The sequence below is a fragment of the Fonsecaea pedrosoi genome, assembly GCF_000835455.1.
Source record: "Fonsecaea pedrosoi CBS 271.37 unplaced genomic scaffold supercont1.1, whole genome shotgun sequence".
Lineage (NCBI taxonomy): Eukaryota > Fungi > Ascomycota > Eurotiomycetes > Chaetothyriales > Herpotrichiellaceae > Fonsecaea > Fonsecaea pedrosoi.
In genome coordinates, this window is record NW_013550615.1 from 4,812,957 (window position 1) to 4,831,723 (window position 18,767).

General features: G+C 51.6%; 8 protein-coding genes across 8 annotated transcripts; 6 read left to right on the forward strand and 2 right to left on the reverse strand.

Annotated features, from left to right (window-relative positions):
• Positions 1 to 367: 367 nt before the first annotated feature.
• Positions 368 to 1,424, forward strand: Z517_01744 (uncharacterized protein; the record flags this gene model as incomplete). Its single annotated transcript, XM_013434702.1, has 3 exons — positions 368 to 426; positions 487 to 681; positions 761 to 1,424. 3 exons carry the CDS (start codon positions 368 to 370, stop codon positions 1,422 to 1,424), a joined length of 918 nt encoding a protein of 305 aa, XP_013290156.1.
• A 538-nt stretch (positions 1,425 to 1,962) lies between these two features.
• Positions 1,963 to 3,685, reverse strand: Z517_01745 (uncharacterized protein; the record flags this gene model as incomplete). Its single annotated transcript, XM_013434703.1, has 2 exons — positions 1,963 to 2,159; positions 2,215 to 3,685. The coding sequence occupies 2 exons, from the start codon at positions 3,683 to 3,685 to the stop codon at positions 1,963 to 1,965; spliced, it is 1,668 nt and encodes a 555-aa protein (XP_013290157.1).
• A 763-nt stretch (positions 3,686 to 4,448) lies between these two features.
• Positions 4,449 to 5,315, forward strand: Z517_01746 (uncharacterized protein; the record flags this gene model as incomplete). The annotated part of the gene is made up of 3 exons (XM_013434704.1): positions 4,449 to 4,802; positions 4,857 to 5,088; positions 5,146 to 5,315. The coding sequence occupies 3 exons, from the start codon at positions 4,449 to 4,451 to the stop codon at positions 5,313 to 5,315; spliced, it is 756 nt and encodes a 251-aa protein (XP_013290158.1).
• Positions 5,316 to 5,353: 38 nt separating this feature from the next.
• Z517_01747 (uncharacterized protein) lies at positions 5,354 to 6,850 on the reverse strand (the record flags this gene model as incomplete). Its single annotated transcript, XM_013434705.1, has 3 exons — positions 5,354 to 5,797; positions 5,848 to 6,577; positions 6,627 to 6,850. 3 exons carry the CDS (start codon positions 6,848 to 6,850, stop codon positions 5,354 to 5,356), a joined length of 1,398 nt encoding a protein of 465 aa, XP_013290159.1.
• Positions 6,851 to 7,391: 541 nt separating this feature from the next.
• On the forward strand, positions 7,392 to 9,363 carry Z517_01748 (uncharacterized protein; the record flags this gene model as incomplete). The annotated part of the gene is made up of 2 exons (XM_013434706.1): positions 7,392 to 7,460; positions 7,513 to 9,363. The coding sequence occupies 2 exons, from the start codon at positions 7,392 to 7,394 to the stop codon at positions 9,361 to 9,363; spliced, it is 1,920 nt and encodes a 639-aa protein (XP_013290160.1).
• Positions 9,364 to 11,619: 2,256 nt separating this feature from the next.
• Z517_01749 (uncharacterized protein) lies at positions 11,620 to 13,548 on the forward strand (the record flags this gene model as incomplete). Its single annotated transcript, XM_013434707.1, has 3 exons — positions 11,620 to 12,071; positions 12,125 to 12,586; positions 12,642 to 13,548. 3 exons carry the CDS (start codon positions 11,620 to 11,622, stop codon positions 13,546 to 13,548), a joined length of 1,821 nt encoding a protein of 606 aa, XP_013290161.1.
• A 1,027-nt stretch (positions 13,549 to 14,575) lies between these two features.
• Positions 14,576 to 16,566, forward strand: Z517_01750 (uncharacterized protein; the record flags this gene model as incomplete). Its single annotated transcript, XM_013434708.1, has 2 exons — positions 14,576 to 14,672; positions 14,726 to 16,566. 2 exons carry the CDS (start codon positions 14,576 to 14,578, stop codon positions 16,564 to 16,566), a joined length of 1,938 nt encoding a protein of 645 aa, XP_013290162.1.
• A 1,112-nt stretch (positions 16,567 to 17,678) lies between these two features.
• Z517_01751 (uncharacterized protein) lies at positions 17,679 to 18,722 on the forward strand (the record flags this gene model as incomplete). The annotated part of the gene is made up of 1 exon (XM_013434709.1): positions 17,679 to 18,722. One exon carries the CDS (start codon positions 17,679 to 17,681, stop codon positions 18,720 to 18,722), a length of 1,044 nt encoding a protein of 347 aa, XP_013290163.1.
• Between the last annotated feature and the right edge of the window lie 45 nt (positions 18,723 to 18,767).

Consider the following 18,767-nt stretch of genomic DNA (forward strand, 5'->3'; position numbering starts at 1 on the left):
TACTTTGAATCAAATCACATAATGAAGAAATGGTGATTCGTGGTTTGAGCGAGGTCAACCCGGGCGCATCTAGGCGACGCTAACTTCGCTCACGTCCGTGCTTGTTGAGGTTCCACAAGGGTTGGAGAGACCAAAGGCGGATCTATTCAGCGTGACATCTAGCGTCCTATTATGGAGAAGAACTCCATACTCGGTACATGGAAACTCCATACATGGGGTTCTCCTTAAGGAAAGGATAAAAGTATAGAACCGCCGCCTCCCATCATTCAAGGCCTCTCCTTTCTGCTCGGGTAGTCTAGTCAATTCGGTGTGAATTTTTAAAAAGCAAGGGGTTTTCAGGTAACTACTTACTCCAACATCAACCACCATGGGAAAGAAGCGAGTCCTGATTGGGTATGGCATCGACGTGGATGCGGTCAGTGGATGGTAAGGCTACTCCTGGACAAAACACCTCGACAAACTAACTCAGCTCCAAAAAAAAAAAAGGATCAATACCATTGATGGCAGTCATGCGGACCCAACGGATGTGTCGCGTGGTGTTTTTGGAGCAACGGTCGGCATTGACCGCCTTCTCAAGCTCTGGGAGCGCTATCACATCAAGACATCGTGGTTTGTTCCAGCACACTCGATCGAAAGCTTCCCCGAACAGATCGCCAAGGTCAGAGATGCCGGTCATGAAATGTATGTTTTTTCCTCTCTGTGGAGCATTATAAATGGCCGTTTTTGGATTAGATCTAACTCTTTGCTCAATTTTTTTTAGAGGCTTGCACGGTTATACTCACGAATTCGTGTCTACTCTGACCGAAGAGCAGCAACGGGATGTTCTGAGACGCTCGATCAATGTACTTACCTCTTTCGTGGGCAAGAAGCCTCGAGGCTGGACAGCCCCTGCTTGGGCTACCTCTCGGGAATGTGTCAAGCTTTTGGAGGAGTTTGGAATTGAATACGATCACTCCTTTATGCATCACGACTTCCAGCCGTATTACCTCCCACACATCAACACGGATCCCTGGAAGGAAACCGACACGAGCAAGGACGCCGAGACTTGGATGGTCCCCATGAGTGCGTGGAAAGACTCGAGCGTCGTTGAGATTCCTGCAAATTGGCATCTGGACGACTGGCCCCCTTTCCAATTCTCCTTCAAGGGACCGAGCCACGGCTACGTTGATCCATGGGCGTTGGAAAAACTCTGGAGAGATCAGTTCTCGTTTTGTTATCGAGAGTACGACACCTTTATCTTCCCCATCAGTATCCATCCACAGGTGAGCGGGAAACCGCAGGTCTTGCTCATGCATGAGAGATTCATTGAATTCGTCAACGAGCATGAGGGTGTCGAATGGGTCACGATGGATCAGATGGTGGACGAGTTTAAAGCTGGTAACATTCAAGGTGCGACCGTGAAAGGCGGGCAAAAGGGCAAATAGTTTTCTGTCGACTCGACGCATAGATCGCCCCATCGCTAGTCCGACGACATTACGGTTGACTCTTTTCAACATGAGTTCTTTGAATAATGAATGCTCGCTCCTGACTTGAGACTTTCAAATATCACGAAAATCGACGTAATTGACTGTCGATGGAGTCACAAAGCTCGACCTTCATGTTCGCCGCGTGGCTTAATTGCCATGTGAGACATGTCAGGGCATGATCAGTAAAAGGTGAACTTAGTGGTGCCTCACAACGCCTACAAGGGTCTGCCAGACGGTCCACGAACACTGCACACCACAGGGATAGATATAAAGATGGGTCATTGTGTATATATATACATATATTCCACTGAAGGAACCACTTTACCCAACAAGCTGCACGAGAATATCAAAAAAAAATCCTCCCCCACGCCCATCTTGCTGAAATCTCCTCGGCTCATCACCGGGAGAGATTTGAGTCATGGGGCTACTTAGCTATACATACTAGAATAGCCAGAAAATGCCCCCAACATGTCTTGCCCCCCAGGGCGGCCCTGTCTCAATGAACACGTAGCCCTTGTTCTTCAACTAGTTTCCAGTATGCTCGAGCCGTATACTTGCGAAATCTGCTGCCGTACATGATCATGACGAAGGTGAGACACCAGATGAATAGCCCCAGAAAAGTGAGTAGTATGAAGGCCCCCTGCAAGCCCAGGGCGTCGATCATGGGAACAATCGCATAAGCAAAACCGAAGCCTGATAATGACCAATGTCAGTGAAACCGCCATCATGGCTCCCCCTGGTGACTTACCGATAGTGTTCCGAATCAAGACCACCGACACAAGACCCTCACCGGCGACCTCTTTGTAGCTGTCAATGACATAATTGTATGCCACTGAGGAACCCATGGGCAGAGTGGCACAGAAAATACCCAAACCGAAAGCGAGACCGACCCAGTGGATGTTGTGGGCCGCGCCGACGCCAAACAGTAGGCACCCCAATGGATGTAGAATTAGTGCGAAGAGGAACACCCATAGACGATGTTCCGGCTCAAAGACACCGTTGTTGCGGCGTGCCATATACACCGCCACTCTGTCGCTTAACTGCCCTGAGAAGTAGCTGCCAAATCCCACTCCAATGACAGCGGCAATGTAGAAGACGCCGACAATGTTGGCGCTGAAGTTGTAGGGCTCTGCACCTAATATACTCGGAAGAGTGCCGTTGACAACATTGAACCAAGACAGAGACAATGCAACCAGCAGACCAGAGTAGATGACGGCGGGAAATCGTAGCAGAGCGATAGAAAGATAACAGTTCCTCCACACCGTGCTCTTCCTCCTTGAGTCGTGAGTAGGAAGAAAACCCAGTCGTTTCCAATACGGCTTCGGCTGGCTCACAATGTCAAGCGTCGCGTCAACACTGGTCGTCGTCGGGGCCTTGATGGTGTCTGCTCCCGTTGCTTCAAGTGCACCACCCTTTTCTCCTTTTTGGGGGAGTGCAACATTGGCCTCGGCGTCGTAAACGGCAGTCTTTGATGTGACACTGTCGATATTCTCGGCGGAGATCACGTCGGGCCGGTAAAAGGCCGTCTCCTCAAAGGTGAAAAACAGCCAAACGAACAGACCGGCGCCGATAATGCAGACAATGTATTCGATCCATTGCCAACCCAAAGAGTCGGCAACAAAGCCTGCTGGAATGCAGCCCAGAAAGGGCCCGTTGAACAGCAACCACACGTAGATGCTCATGTAAAACCCTCTCTCGTGGCTGAAATGCAAGTCGGCCACAATGAGCTCGAGGAGTGTCTCGACTGGACCTGCGGATATACCCATGAGAACGCGGTTGGCATACCATTGTGCCGTATTCTTGCACCATGCCTGCCAAAGAGCTTGGACGATGACTAGCAGGAACGACAACAACAGGACTGGTCGTCGACCGTAATTGAGGGCAAGCGATTGCCAAATAAGATTCGAATAGCCGATGAAGAGGAAATAGATGCCGACGCCAGTATTGATGTTGGCAACGGGGATCCCAGTCTTCTCTTGGATTTGTAGATTGGCCGGGGTGTAGCACGAGACCATGAGCACCACGCCCAGGGTATAGATGTTGTAGCCCAAGACGCTGACGAGCTTGCGCCACTTGGACCAATTGAGAGGATCATCAGGATGATCTGACGGCTGAGGCAGTAGAATGATATCGTGGTTTTTCGGACTGCGACGGACACCTTGGATGTGATCCGCCTGATCAACCTGATGGACGGTTCCGGGGATTGGCAAGTCAGACATATCGAGAAGTTTAGGTCCGAGAGAAATATGTGTAAAAAAAAACACCTCTGCCTAGGTCTCAGTAGTGATAGAAGTAGCAAGATATACCTCGACGATGTCTGGAGCCAGGTGGGCGGACCCTGAATAATAACACCCACAAATGGCTTTTAGAATGGACGACTAACATGGCGATAAGAGCTCGAATGCGGACCCTCCCCCGAGGTCTCTGAAGCCCCCGCTTCGACTGAGCTTCTTCCGGAGTCTATTGATTCTCGACTAAAAAGCCGGGGGGAATCCACTGATTGCAGTTCGGGGAGTTTGGTGGCGCAACTGGAGACTCTTGGGAAGGAGTACCAACTATTATTGCATAGAATCAGGCGTTTAGAAGAAGCCACGGGAATGAGCGACGGGAATGAGCGATGGGAGTGAGCGACGGAAATGAGCGACGGGGTAGGCGACGGGGTAGGCGACGGAGAAGGCGACGGGACGCACGGGATGGAGAGCGATCTAATAGAGCAATCCTGATTGTACGGCATAGTCTCAGACATGGGCAAACAATCACGTCTGTAAACCACCATCGTTCTGTGGTCTGTGGTCTGTGGTCTGTGGTCTGTGGTCTGTGGTCTGTGGTCTGAAATGCGGCTTTCTTGTCCTTGACTATCACTGTTAATCCGGTGAGCCCGAGGTCAAGTTCTCGTCTTGCTTGCGGGGAAGAAGACAAAAGGATCAAAGAGTGCTTGTGCCCAATTTTAAAACCTGGACACGTGAAGTACAGTATATCGTCATGGCGCAAGATCCGGTCGTTATTGTCACAGGCGGAGTGGCTGGTATCGGTGCCGCAATTGTCGACCAGCTCCTGCGAGAGAATGCCAGACTTGTGGTGGTTGATCTGGCTGAGGAGCCGTTGAGGCAACGACAGGCAACGCTTGGAAAGGACAGGTTCCAGTACGTGATCGGCGATGTGAGTAACGATCAAGTCAATTCGCAGGCTGTGGAACTCGCCATCAAGACTTGGGCAAAGATTGATGCCGTTGCCCTCAACGCTGGGATCATGGCACCAATCCAGCGAATATGCGACATGGCATCGACAGAAGTGACCAAGATCTTCAATGTCAATGTTGTGGCTCATGTCTCCATGGTAAGTCCAGTCAAGGTCGCACCATACGTGCTCCGAGGCTAACCTTTCTACCAGCTTTCGGCGGCAATCCCATATTTGAGAAAATCCAAAGGGAGAGTCATCTTTACGTCGTCAGATGCTGGCGAGCAGCTGCGCTGGAAGGCCTGGGGAGCCTATGGAGCTTCGAAAGCAGCGGTCAATTTTTTTGCCCAGGCACTGACTTTGGAAGAGCCTGATATCACAGCCATCGCTGTATATCCTGGTATCGTAAATACACCCCTTGTCAACAAGCTGATCCACGGAGAATGTGAGTACGATCCGACATTCTCTGCAGCGTCTAGAGAAGCTTTGGCTGACAAAATAGTTCCGGGTATGACTGCCGACGAGTTGAAGGAGTACATAGCGTATCTACGCCCTAGACTGGTAGAGCCTCACCAACCGGGATCTGTGATAGCAAAGCTTGCTATAAAGGCGTCACCTAACTTGAGGGGCAAAATCGCTTTCTGGGACGACGTCATGTTCAATATGGATTGATAGCCCTCGTCCGTTGATATGGAATACTGAGCGAGACTTCAATCAATGTTTTCTGCATAGCACCTTGGTGACGACATACGAGCCAAAGAATCAATGAGCGCTCCCGACTCTGGCCATTTGAGAGAACATCGCTCGAGCGTCCTCAAGGCCAGAGGATACCAGGAAGTCTGGGGCCCCCCATCCTGATAAAGCCACAGCGCTGCCTTGTAAGTCCAGTGCGCAGTGAAGACCGTAAAGATGGTATTGGGACGACAGTATTCGTGCAGGAGCTCCAGTGCACTTTTTGTAGTTGTATCTACCAAAAACCGTGTTTCGCAGCGCGCAGTTTGAGTGATTGGAGACCAGTTTTGATCGATTGGCTTATCGAATGCTGCTGTGTCTTGAACTTCGGTAGTGCAGCTGTTGCGATACTTCCATTGCTCCTGATATTGCGAGGTCAAGAAGGCCGTTTGATTCGACAGGTCTAATGTTTGTGACACGTCCTATTCGAGATTTAATCAACTGCGAGGACTTCACTAGAGTATTTACTCACCATTTCTGGACGTCCTGAGGGTCTATCCAGAGCCGAGCCAACCAAGTTATCGAGACAAGATAGCATACATCGTAATGGTAGTTCCAAGGGAGAATTCTCCAGAACCCCGCGACTTGCCAACTCCGTCATCAAAGACTTTGAGAAGGCAATCATTTGACCCAAAGATCCTTTGCGTGGATCGAAGAGACAGCGCAGAGCCAGTAATAGAACGGCCTGGAGAGCCTCTACAGAGACTTGGGACATGACATCCTCAGCATGTGCCACGGCATGTCGATATAGTTCATCTGAGAGAAGCACGAGCCTGAGGTCATTCTTAGGCAGGCAATGGCATGCAATAGAATAAACCATTGCGCGAACGTACAAGAGGAATCGGTTGCTGCCATAGGTCTGCGATGTGACAGTGAAAAACTCCGAGGGCCAGTCAAAAACCGGATATACCTTGTGGATAACATGGAAGTATCTCTCCATCAAGAACGTGTGCATCTCCGAGGTCACTGACGAACCGTTCGTGAAGTTGCTAGGAAGCTCCAAGGCGGGACTGGGTTCCTCATGGGAAATGGCAGACAGAGCCTGGGCAGGTATTGCAAGAGCTGCGCGGCTGCCGAGATATCTTGACATACCTCGTACTGGCACGAGGTGCGCCGACACGGTATCATGGCCAACGCCACTCGATTTGTGGCCCCTTTTAGCTTTGAGGGCTTTGATATGGTCAAGTAGGGAAGCAACGTATCTGTGAGATGGTCAGCATGTAGATCCAGACCGGGATAAGCTACACATACTGTCGTGGCAGTCTTTCGTTCGTGATGAGGTCCAAGAAAAAACATTCTTCTTCTGCTTTTGTGCAGTTCTGGCATGCTGGCAGTTGGAGATCACATCGCTTTTTGTTCTTGCGGCACCGTTGACATGCCGGAAGTAGCTTGAGTATTGCTTGTAGGTCGGCCATGGAACTGTCATCTGATCTTCCGGCGTCTGATATTTCGTCCTCATCGCGTTGAACCTGCATGTCGAGATGAAAATAATGTTACTTGATCGAGTATCACCGACTGTCAACATGATTCAAAGACAACAACACTAAGGATTTTGATGTATCTTGACATCGCATTTTGGTAGAGTTGACCTTATGACCGGAGACTATCTTGACAGTAGAGAGATGGGGAAGATAGAGGGCGGCCGGCGACAGCATTCACCATGGGTGACCCAAGCCGCCTTGCCCGTTGTGTCATTAGCGTCTTCTGGCTGTCTGAAAATGACTAGTGCGGTCCATCACGTGAGATTTCTCAACCAAATGTTCAGCAAAACCTTGCCGCTATAATATGATGACGTACATAGATTTCTGGAACAGTAATACCGAGTATATGTCCGACCCCCTCACGTACGGATTAGCGCTAAATTTCCACCAGTCTTATCTGTAAGTTTTACCAAAGGACTGCTGTGGCAGCCTCCCCATTCCAATCTGGAAGGGCAGTGAGCGACAAGTCACCATCGCATGATTGAATGAACGTAACCTTGGTCTAGGAGTTGTTCGCCACTACAATGAAGACGCAATGAGACCTACAGGGAGGGTCCAAAGGCGCACTGCAGCATGTACGCGATGCCGCCAAAGGAAAATAAAGGTAATGACCAAACCTACAACACATGAAAATCTAAATTTACGAGCGTAACCAGTGCGACGCAAACCGGCCGACGTGTTCCAAGTGTCTCGAGGCAAACCTGCCATGCGATACGCGAGAGAACTCGTCTGGATCTACTGTGCCGCAGAGTATCGCTAGATATCTGGAAGGCTACATCGCATCTCTTGAGCGCGAAAGTGACAACACTCCACCGTCGACCTCATCATCTACCAACAAAACCCCAGCTTCTTCTCAAACGGTCCCACGGCAAAGAAAGATACATCTCCATCAAGGTTCAACGGTGGTTGGTGTCGTCTTGGAAGCAATCACCCCCTCTTATCTCGGCATAGAGATAAATCTACATATTCCCCGATGCACCTTTACACCCACGCAGACCCCAACAGCTCGTAGGGGTTTGGAGCTCTTCGAAATGCAAGATCACAATAGTTTGCCAATTCAGAGCCCATCCTCAACCCTCCCATTATCAGCTATTACCCTTACAGTGGCGGAATTCCTGCTCAACACCTATACGAACCGGGTGAATCCTCAGTATCCCATTTACCTCCCAGCAGACGTCCAGGAACCTTTCAATGCGGTGTATTATCGAGCGGTGGCTGACCGATCTTTGCTCACCGAGCCTTCTTCCTGTAATACCTATATTGTCAGTCTGGTCATGGCCATTTCCCTTAGTACAGCTGCACGGCACAAACAGGCACATGCTCAGTCGTTGGCAACTGGTTTGTTCAAGACTGCCGTCCAACACGTGCCTAAGATGTGGTCGAATGACTTGTCTGGTTTGCAGGCGTTGCTGCTGGCTACGCAATACGTCTTTCTGAACCCCGACGTGGCTAATCTGACCCTCTTGACCGGGTTGGCAAGTGAAGCATGTATCGACATGGGTCTCCACCAAGAACCTCCATCGGATTGTGTACTGAACGCTCAAGAGCGGGAATTACGACGTCGAGTCTTTTGGTGTGCGTGGGAGATGGAAGTGGCCGTCGCCGCCTGCGTTCGACGGGCCCCGAAAATCCCGAACGACATCATCACCACTGCTCTGCCTTATGGGCCTGGCGACCTCGCCATATCACCAGCTCTCTCCGACATGACGGACCAGTCGCCGAATTTCATGATTTCCGGCCGCATATGGGCCTACAGAAGATTGGAAAGCGAGATCATGAACGTACTGTATCGCAGCCCCACCGTCTCAGAGGATCCACTTCTACTGGATGCTTGGATTTCCGAAATGGAGGACAAAATAAGGACGTGGCGGGAAGAAGTCAACGTTGCTGCTGCTGACAACAAGGATGACTCGAAAAAGTCGCAGTGGGACGAGCTCATTCTTTATGCTCAGATTGGCTATCACTACGTTCTGGTCTGTCTTTTTGGACCCTGTCCACGAATTCCAACACGATCTAGGCCGGATCTACTCAAGGCTTTCGCAGCAGCTGTTTGTGTTGCGTCAGGCTATTACGATCAAGCTAATTCGGCAGCAGGCCACACCAAATATGTCTTTCATTCGTGCTATCACACCTTTTCTTCGGCCATAGTCTTTCTTTATACCTTGGAAACCTGCAAAAACGCCATCTTCGAGTCTTACACATTCACCGAAATCGAAAACTTCCTCGAGTACTTTCCCATGTTGTTCTCGACCATGGCAGAACGCTGGCCAGCAGTCTCGCGGTGCTCACAGGAGTTTCAGCAGCGGCTCCAGCCGATCAAAGACGAGTACACGACTTTCATCTTCGAGCGCGCCAGCGAGCCTGATTACGAGGCGCCTGGGCGGAACAGTTGGCGAACTGTGGAGGGCGATGGCGAACAGGAGAAACTGGATGACAATCTCTACGATATACCGTACGATTGGAATGTTGAGTTTGGCTTTGGAATCGACAACATGTTCTCAAATTAGTTTCGAGTGTAGGATCTTGATGTGGCTTTTGGAAATAGACATAATAATAAATCTTGGCAATCCCTTGGTAAGGCGCACCTGGCGCACCTAAGCTCGGGGTACATTTTACTCGTATTTTGGTGCCAAAGAATCATCCCCCTGTCCGCCAAACTTCCAAACTTCCAAACTTCCTGCACGGGATGGACGTCAAGGGCTTTACATCCTCCGTAAAGATTCTGGACTCCTGGCAAAGTCTGGGTGTTCATTCTGCCCTTGTATTTGCTCGGAACTCCGTCTGCTACAGTTCTGCTACTTACGCAGCCTGCTATACTATTGTCGTCTGATGTCCCCAATACAAACCAGGCTTCGTGCCGTCTTGCCGAAAACGCCCAACCGGCGTAGTCAAGGTACCCGGTGGCGCTAGCAGTAGCATTGTCACCTTTGGATCCCGAGCTCGCTAGCTGCACAGACAAAAGAACACGCGAAATACTGACCCTCTTTGTCCCAGCTTGTCGTGTTCTCGGTCGACTCGGTCCAACCCGACCTCGTTCAACATGCGCTTACACCAACCACAGTGGCCTCCCCCACTCTGCAAACCGTACGAGGGACTGGATCTATTAATCACGGACCTCAATTCCACACTTAGCGAGATCAGCCGGCCAATTAGCGGCCAATGACACCTTCCTGAAAATGCAACTCTGCCAGCTTTAATGTGGCTCCTCAGTGTACTCTGTACGGGGCATACCCGAACACAATTGCTCCTTGTCACCACAAAATCTCCCAAATTCCGTGTGTACCAAAGTACAAATCAGACTTCTGATTTGCGTCGGCGGCATCTCCCGCCTGTCAGCGAGCAGGTCCAATTGAACGCTTACACAAACGGCTCGCACATATTCACAATGGGACCTGATCGACTAGCGACGAATCGTACTCCCCCCCCTCGAAACTAGAAACCACCGCAGAAGCAGAAGGGATAAGCCACTCAAAACTGGCTGCCGTGAGTGTGGCCAAGAGTGGAGAGAACAGGCGGCTGCCCGGCCAGGCTTAACTACTCTTGAATATTCCCCCGCGACCACGAAATTCAATGATAGCAGATCAGTGGCAACGGGTAACAGGACCATGTGGGCCAGCTGCACAGGGCATTGCGTGGACAAGCTTTCAGGCGAAGCTTAGCAATTGCTTCTACTACCTTGAAGACACCAAAGTTACTTTCGGACAGGGGTGTTCAGGACCTTCAGCCAATCGTGTGGCACCACTTAAGGGTGAAGATGATAGGTCTTCATCCCGAATGGGCATGATCGAACAATCTCGAAGAGCAGGCAAATTTAGCAGAAGACTGTGCAGGGATAATCACCAATGGAAAAGACTGGCCACTATGGCCGTGAAGTTGACCAGATTACTTCCGGAGATGCCAACATTCTGAGCCTCCAGGGAATGACACAACTCCAACTATGGCATCGACAACGGCTGAACTTGTCCCCATCAAACAAGACCCCTGCTATCGCTCGCTTGTCTCGCCCACAACTAGCGTGAATTGGGAACTGGCGACGTCTCTTGGGGACAAGTCCTATTCTCCTTCGGTGTGGATCCTTTCCTCCCGCAGGGCTTTGGGCTTTTCGCCCGACATCAATTTTACCTGCCTGATTGCGTTACGCCTACCACCACCACGTCGGCGTCTTGCGCTGTCGTATGATTTCATAACTCATGATTGACAGCCAAACCCTTCTCTGCGCCCGCTAAATCGAATGGACAACTCCTCTTTGATGAGGTTAGTACGCAATCGCCTCACCACCTTGCCTCTCCTAAGACAGTGCTACCCTTCCAAAACAGCCAACAGCGATCGCATGTTGACGTTGCAATCTCAGATTTCACGTTGCCTCTCCTCTCTGGCGCCATGAGAATGGACACTCGGCCCTCGACCCATGCAAGGGGTCGTTCTAGAATACACCAATTACCTGAGTTTGCCCTATCATCAATCAATGGAACGACGCCGAACAACGCGAAGATCATGGGGTCTCGTGGCGTCACACCATCCTCCGATCATTCGCAGAGCAGATTGCTCAGGTACTCGCAGAGCGAGTTCAGCGTTTGCGCTATGAGCTAAGAGTACGACCTTACTACCGATATCTCTGTCTCCCAGCGAAGGACACTGGGTACAGTTGCTATAAGACTAAGTGGCACCTCGCTTTCTGCAGTCCACTCTCCCCTCCATCAACTGTCTCCCTTTGGTAGTACTGTTACAATCTAGCACCGAACTCTTTCTTCAAGGCGAGGGATATGGCATCTGGAGTCGGATCTATCTCTGGCCCCGGCGCCGTGGACGACAAGCGTCTGCGTCCCCATGGGCTTGACTCGACCACTTTCCCCACAAGGGTCTTAGCAAAGCTCCATGACCCCAGCATTCCTTTTGAAGAGTATCTTCACTATGCAAAGATCACTCGCCAAGAAGAGGATCGCTTGTACGGTCCCGGAAGCGACTTCACTCAAGGCTCTGGACCTACGATGACTTTCATCAAAGAGAAGATTCTTCGTAAGCGAGTCGAGAACCGTCGCGAGTCTGTTCCTCAGCCCAGGCTGTCCATCAGCGCGCAAGGCGATGGACAAATCGTGAGGCACGAGACGGATTCAGGCAACGAAAAGTCGGTCGTCGAGAACAAGAAGTATGAGCCCATGACCATATCTGATGACGAATGGGTTCAAGCTTCGCGCGCAGCCAGAACAGCTACTTGGTATTGTCAACCCTGACTGACTTGGACCCTTCCACTACTAACCGCACGTGTAGGGGTGCCGTCTTCTACCTCATTACCACCGACATTCTCGGTCCCTTCAGTACAGGGTATGCCTTCTCTCAAATGGGTCTTGGCCCCGGTGTTACGCTCTTCACTGTCTTTGGTGCCCTCGCTGGTTACAGTGGCTACCAGCTTTGGCGCATGTACCTCCAGATGGACAGCGACCGCTATCCGATGAAAGGCTATGGCGACATCGCATTCCGCGTGTACGGCCCCTGGTTTCGCCACACCTGCAACCTTCTGCAGTCGTTCCAATTCTTCCTCAATGTCGCCCTCATCATCCTCAGCAGCGGCCAGTCCATTAGCCAGCTGTCCAAGGGTCAATTGTGCTTCATCGTCTGCGTGGTGGTCTGTATGATCGCAGGCTGTATCATTGGGCAGATTCGAACCCTACAGCGGTTCGGCTGGTTGGCTTCTTGGGCAGTGTTCCTCAACTTGTTCATCATTTTCGCGACGTGAGTTTTATCTTCTGATCCGTTTGAAATTCGTGCGTGACTGACGGTTTCCTAGCATGGGAGTCATGGCTCACTCTCCTCCAAACTACAAACTCTATGCGGCGTCAAACCCTGACTTTGATATCAACAACCCGACACCAATTCAAGTTTCGGGCGCCGCTCCACCCGGCCTCGGCATCGTCGACAACGTCAATGGTCTGATGAATGCCGTCTTCTCCTTCGGTGGCGCCACTCTGTTTGTGGAGCTTATGGCGGAGATGCGTCGCCCTATGGATTTCTGGAAGGGCCTCCTCTGCGCAGATCTGCTCATCTATGCCTGCTACATGGTTTACGGAATCTACACTTATTGCATGCAAGGGCAGTACGCCTACAATGTTTCGTACCAGGGTGTCTCGCCTTATGGTTGGCAAACGGCGTGCAACATTATCGGTCTCATCACCGGTCTCATTGCCGCTGTTCTTTACGGCAACATTGGCATCAAAGTTCTCTACAACAATATGGGCCGTGATCTACTCAACTTCCCACTGCTGGAATCCAAGACAGGCAAATGGATCTGGGTTTTCTTTGTTCCCATCTACTGGACTCTCGCTTGGGTTGTCACTCAATCCGTCCCTCAAATCAACACGTGGATCGTCCTCGTCGGTGCGGGGTGCATTTTGCAATTCACATATACTTTCCCACCTTTCTTGATGTTGGGCTTCAAGTGTCAGCGCGATGCCATGCTTCCGGGTGAGACATTTGACCCAGCCACTGGCACCGTTCACCACCTGGACAGCGGCGTCAAGAGATGGTGGCGAGGGTTCAAGAAGGAACTGTGGTGGAATCTGTTCGACCTGATCTTCTACTTGGGCAGTATTGTGACGATGATTCTAGGTCTGTATGCCGCATTTAGCTCAATGGTCGATGCGTACAAGAGCTCTGTGAACTTGAGCGCCTGGAGATGTGAGAGTCCTACGGGATGATCAAGGAAGATGGACGGGTTCTTGAGAGCTTGGTAGTGGTGACCAGCATGGCAGAGAGGCGGAGGAATCAGGTACAGGATAGCGCTGTGGAAGGGAACCTAGCTGTGGTTTCATCATGGCTGCAAGATCCTGGGTAGATGAGGGTTTGGCGAAAAGAAAACCAGATATCGTTATCACCTGTCACCCTATTTAGGCGAAGTCAATATGTGGCCTATGCGCACTCCACGGGGCGTCGTTCTCTTTTTTCTCGCCACTGTCTCGCTCAGGTCCTGCCTGCCTGCTACCACCTGGTAACTGCTTCAACCATCACTCGAAGTTCTGAGTCTTTCTTGATCTTCTTGTCCATCTTGCAGACAATCACATCTCGTATGTAAGTGGCGAGTAGGCGGTCGTAAAACTTTGATCAAGGACATTCTCGTCGCAGTGGTCGATGGTCGAGTTGGAGGAGTTACAGCCAGAGAGAAGATTGAATGGGTGGGACGTAGATTCTGCCTCGTCAAGTGGCTGATGGTTCAATAGAGCTGACCATTTCTCAGAGAACACTGTTGGCTGGTAAGCGACCGATAGTTGGGTTGTGCGGGGGGAGTCGAGGGTGGTCGACGTGACTGGAGATCCACACGCGCGGCGCAGGAAAATGTCCCTCTAGGATTCCCCATTGTTTTTGGTCTTTCCCTTCAACTTCAATAATTTTTTGGCCTGTGCGGGCACAGGCTTGTGGATAAACAATGTTGCATTCATGTCTGTCACATCTTCTCTTTGTAATTTCACACTCGGTACTGTCGCAGTTAGCGGCTGTTGAAGCCAGAAATCCAAATGTCGTCTCCGAGTCGTCCACGTGGAATGTGCCCATCCCACGAGATGATCCGCAAAGGTTCAACGCACAATTCGACATCTATAACACTACATGTAGGACGAGTCAGAAGCTCTTGGCGAAGAATGAATCCCGCTAACACATTCAGTATTGCCGTTGAGGTTTGAGCCTCTTCCTCTCGGTGCTATCAAGCCCGTGGGATGGCTAGGTCAACAGATGGATCTCATGGCCAATGGTCTCCCGGGCCATTTGCATGAGTTTTATCGCCCGGTCAAAGATGCTCCTTGGCTCGGAGGCGACCATGAGTATTCATGTATGCGCGAAATCAACCGCATTTCCTCCTCAGCTCAACTGATCGCTTGCTAGGGTTGAATGAAGCATGGCCCTACTCCTATAATGCGCTTATTCCATTGGCGTGGACAACCGACAATGCGCGGCTGAAACACCATGTCCTCCAGGTCACGGATTGGGTCATTGAGCACCAGCACGCAGACGGCTGGCTGGGCCCGGAGGAGGACCTGCCGCGTCGAAATTTCTGGGCGAGATATCCCCTCTTCTTGGGCTTCATGCAGCTTGTCGATGCAGAGCCCGAGCTGGGTCAGACCATGATACTGCCGGCAATGCACCGCTTCGTCCGGCTCATGTATTCCATGCTGCAGGACCACCACCAGGGCTACGTCTGGAAACCGGGTGATCTGTTCGACGAACAATGGGGTCGCTCTCGTGCGGCAGACATGGTGCTGGCCCTGCAGTGGCTTTACGAGAAATACCCCATGGGCAATGAAAAGGCGATCCATTACTGCATGGTTCAAATGTACGAGATGGCCTATGACTGGTCATATTGGTTCCACGAAGATCATTTCTTGAAAGGGGATCTGGATACCTACCCGGAAGATGTCATCAAGAGCCTGTTCCCCTATATCCACGGGGTCAACGCTGGTCAAGGGCTGAAATGGGGTGGTGTGATGAGACGACTCGTCCAAGATGACTCCCTTGTCAACACCACCAGGAACGGAGTCAACTGGACTTTTCGCTACCACGGGACTCCATCTGGTGCCATCGTTGGGGATGAGCGTGAGGCGGGGCTGAGCCCGACCCGGGGTACTGAGCTTTGCAGCGTGGTGGAATCAATTTTCTCTTTGAACTATTTGTATCAGGCGATGGGCGACCGCGACTTCGCAGACAAGTCAGAGTTGGCTGCTTACAATGCCTTGCCTGTCATGTTGATGCCCCACTGGTGGGCTCATCAATACGTCGCACAAACCAACCAACCCGTCAGTCATCAACTTGACAACCCCCCCTTTTGGAATGTTGGTCCCTTGGGCCAGACTTTTGGAACGGAACCAAACTACCCGTGCTGCACTGTCAACATGCAGGGATATTCGAAGTTTGTTCCAGCCATGTTTGTGAAGGAGGGCGAAGACGGGTTGGTCCATGCTCTGCTAGGCCCGGCTCATGTTCGCACCACGCTGAAGAGGCGGCATGAGGTACGGATTCGGTGCGATACAAACTACCCGTTCAGCAGCTACCTTTCCTATGAGATCAAGGCGACAAAGGCTTTTCGGTTTTCCTTCAGGGTCCCTTCTTGGGCCATGCTAGATGCAAGCATTGTGATGGTCGACCGGGGAAAACGGCACCCCCTCGCACCGAACAATGCCACAGGCCTGCATACGATGGTTGTATCAGCGGGAAGGACCCGTATCGAGGTTTCGTTCAGCGCAAAGCTTCGAGTCGAATCTAGAGCCAACGACACCGTTTCCGTCTATTACGGTGCTCTGCTCTATGCGCTGCCAATCGCTGGAGACTACACTGCCTCGCGTCCGGCCAACTACCCCGGAATGGAGGCTCCGCCTGAGGCAAATGACTGGTCGATCCTCCCAAGAGATTATTGGAATCTGGCCATAGACGCCACGACTCTGAAATTCTATGAATATCCCAATCGATACGATGCTTGGCTTCCACATCCGATCTGGCACGAGGAGCGGCCGCCTGTCAGCATCTCGGCCTTAGCCTGCCAGATCGAGTGGGAGCTTCAGGACGGGTATGCCCCAAATCCGCCATTGGCTGGTCAGCGGAATTGCACCGGAAGGGCCTTTCCGGTCGAACTGCGCCCGTACGGCAGTGCGAAGCTGCACATGGCCGAACTGCCCGTCGTGAACTTACGGCCAGGTAGTCCAGATTTGTGGCAGCCAGGTCTAGATATTTGAAATTTATAAAATCCCATGTCCGTGATGATTCCCGCGCTTAAAAAATGGTGTAACTTCCGCGCCCAGCCGCTTTAGGCCCTTTGTTCCAGAAGCACGGTACCAATATAGCCATCTAGGTACAATAGACATGGCGCCGTTCCCTCGAACGAGAAACCAGGCAGGTTGCAGACTTTGTACTCTTCCAAAACAGAAATTATTAGCCTGTATATGGTGTGCAGCAAAGCAGAAGAGGCGTCTTATTTCCCTCTCTTGTTCATGCACCCATGCAGCCTTGCCTGCGGCATTAGAGTTTACGAGTGTCGGTGTCGCAGGAACCGAGGACCCGATGGTGTCCTGACACTGACGGTATGTACGCGTCGAGGCGCACGCAAAGGGCAGGGGGAGCGCAGTGGAGTGTGTTACAGCTTGTCACGTAGAGGAGAAGATGGGACTTGTTGGGGCGATGAGAAAGTCAAGGAAGTTGGCGGCTCCAGGTCACCAAGTGGCCCGTAGCGCAGACGTCAGGAGAGTGACAAGGCGACGGGCAACAAAACTTGCTGTGAAAGTTTGTTTCCATCACCCGACCAGCTCTTCGGCGCTTCAACGCAGCTTCTGGATGGCGGCAACGAGCTTTCGTGTCGCTTGTTTCATCCAGAGTCCCCAAGCATTACCGCGATTCGCGCTGGAGACCACTCGGAGGTTGTCAAGGTTGTCCACCCCTCCTAATTTTGGTGTTTCCCATAAGCGCCCAGGTTTTGCCGAGTGTCAAGCCTCGCTCCTCGCAGTCCAATCGTCGACGACAATCGACCCAAGCAACGAGTGATGATCAATGGCAGCGAAATGGCACGCGGCTCCTGCATCCCAGGCTCGCCCTCGCTGGCGCCGAGTGAGGCAATGCTAAGATCCTTCAAGGTGACCGACTGTCTTCTCCCTTTATCTCTATCCTCATCCTCGTCGTCCTTAGCTTTCTGCGTTTCCATGGATAATCTACGATATAGTGGTCGATTGCTTAAACAGAACAACAGTAAGGCCGCCCCTCCCACGTCATTGCTGACTGCGGTACGCTTTCAAACGAGCCCAACGGTGGTGTGCTGCAAAAACACGGGCAGCGGGCTGCCCGACCTCCCGTCGAGATGAAAACCTACGAGTATCCTCGAGTCCGTCCTCCCACTTCTCTGCAGCCACCTCAGCAATCGGCCGATAATCGGTTTTCGTGGATGACCACGTCCGCAGACGAGGAGAATCGTGTGGGAGCAAAGAGACAGACAATCATTTCAACACAACCGCCTTCACAGGGTGTTGCACAACAAGAACCGCCGCAAGGACAGATTCCGATACCGAGCATGGAACCACAGGTTTACAGAGATGATGGAGTTCCGCATCATCTGCACAATCCAGCGGTTGCACAACAGCAATACGTGCAGGCTGTTCAGCAACCTGGCGCTTACACCTCACAGCCATATCCTGCCCACGTACCTCTACATCAACCACCTCAAACGCAGAATTTACAGTATTCCATACCCTCTCTACCACAACCTCCCGAACCTGCGAAACAATCAACCATTCCTGAAAACGAACCCACGGGGCACATTGTGCCAGATACGAATCCTTTGACACCCACGAATCGTAAACCCAATCGTGCCAGCACCAACATGGCCATCGTCCCTCCTGCGGCCGATGCCGCTCACTTCTCAGCCCACGTATTTACTCCGAGTCCACAGTCCATAAAAGGCGGCTCGTGGCAGCATAGCTTTTGCTCTTGTGCCGAACCTTCGACCTGCCTAACCGGGCTGTTCTGCCCGTGCATTGTATATGGGAAGACCCAATATCGGCTGGGATTGAGAGACGAAAGGAAAGATCCGACGAACATGCTGGGCTATACGGCGCTCAACGGGTCTTGCATTGCTTTCGGTCTTCTCTGCGGCGTCAATGGGATACTGGCTGCAATCCAGCACACGCGGGTGCGGAAGACCTACACCATGAGCAACGAGGCCGGCAACGTTGCTGGGGACTGTGTCAAGGGCATTTGTTGCTGTTGCTGTGTCGTCGCTCAAGATGAGAAGGAGGTCAAATTTAGAGAAGAGCAGGTGAGGAAACCGACGGGGTCTGGGGCCAGGACAGAAGGATATGTACCTCCTACAACCATGACCTTCAACCCCCCACCGCAGGCGAAGTGAGGAAGACAGGTGGATTGTTTCGAACACCCTCCAAACACGTTCAAA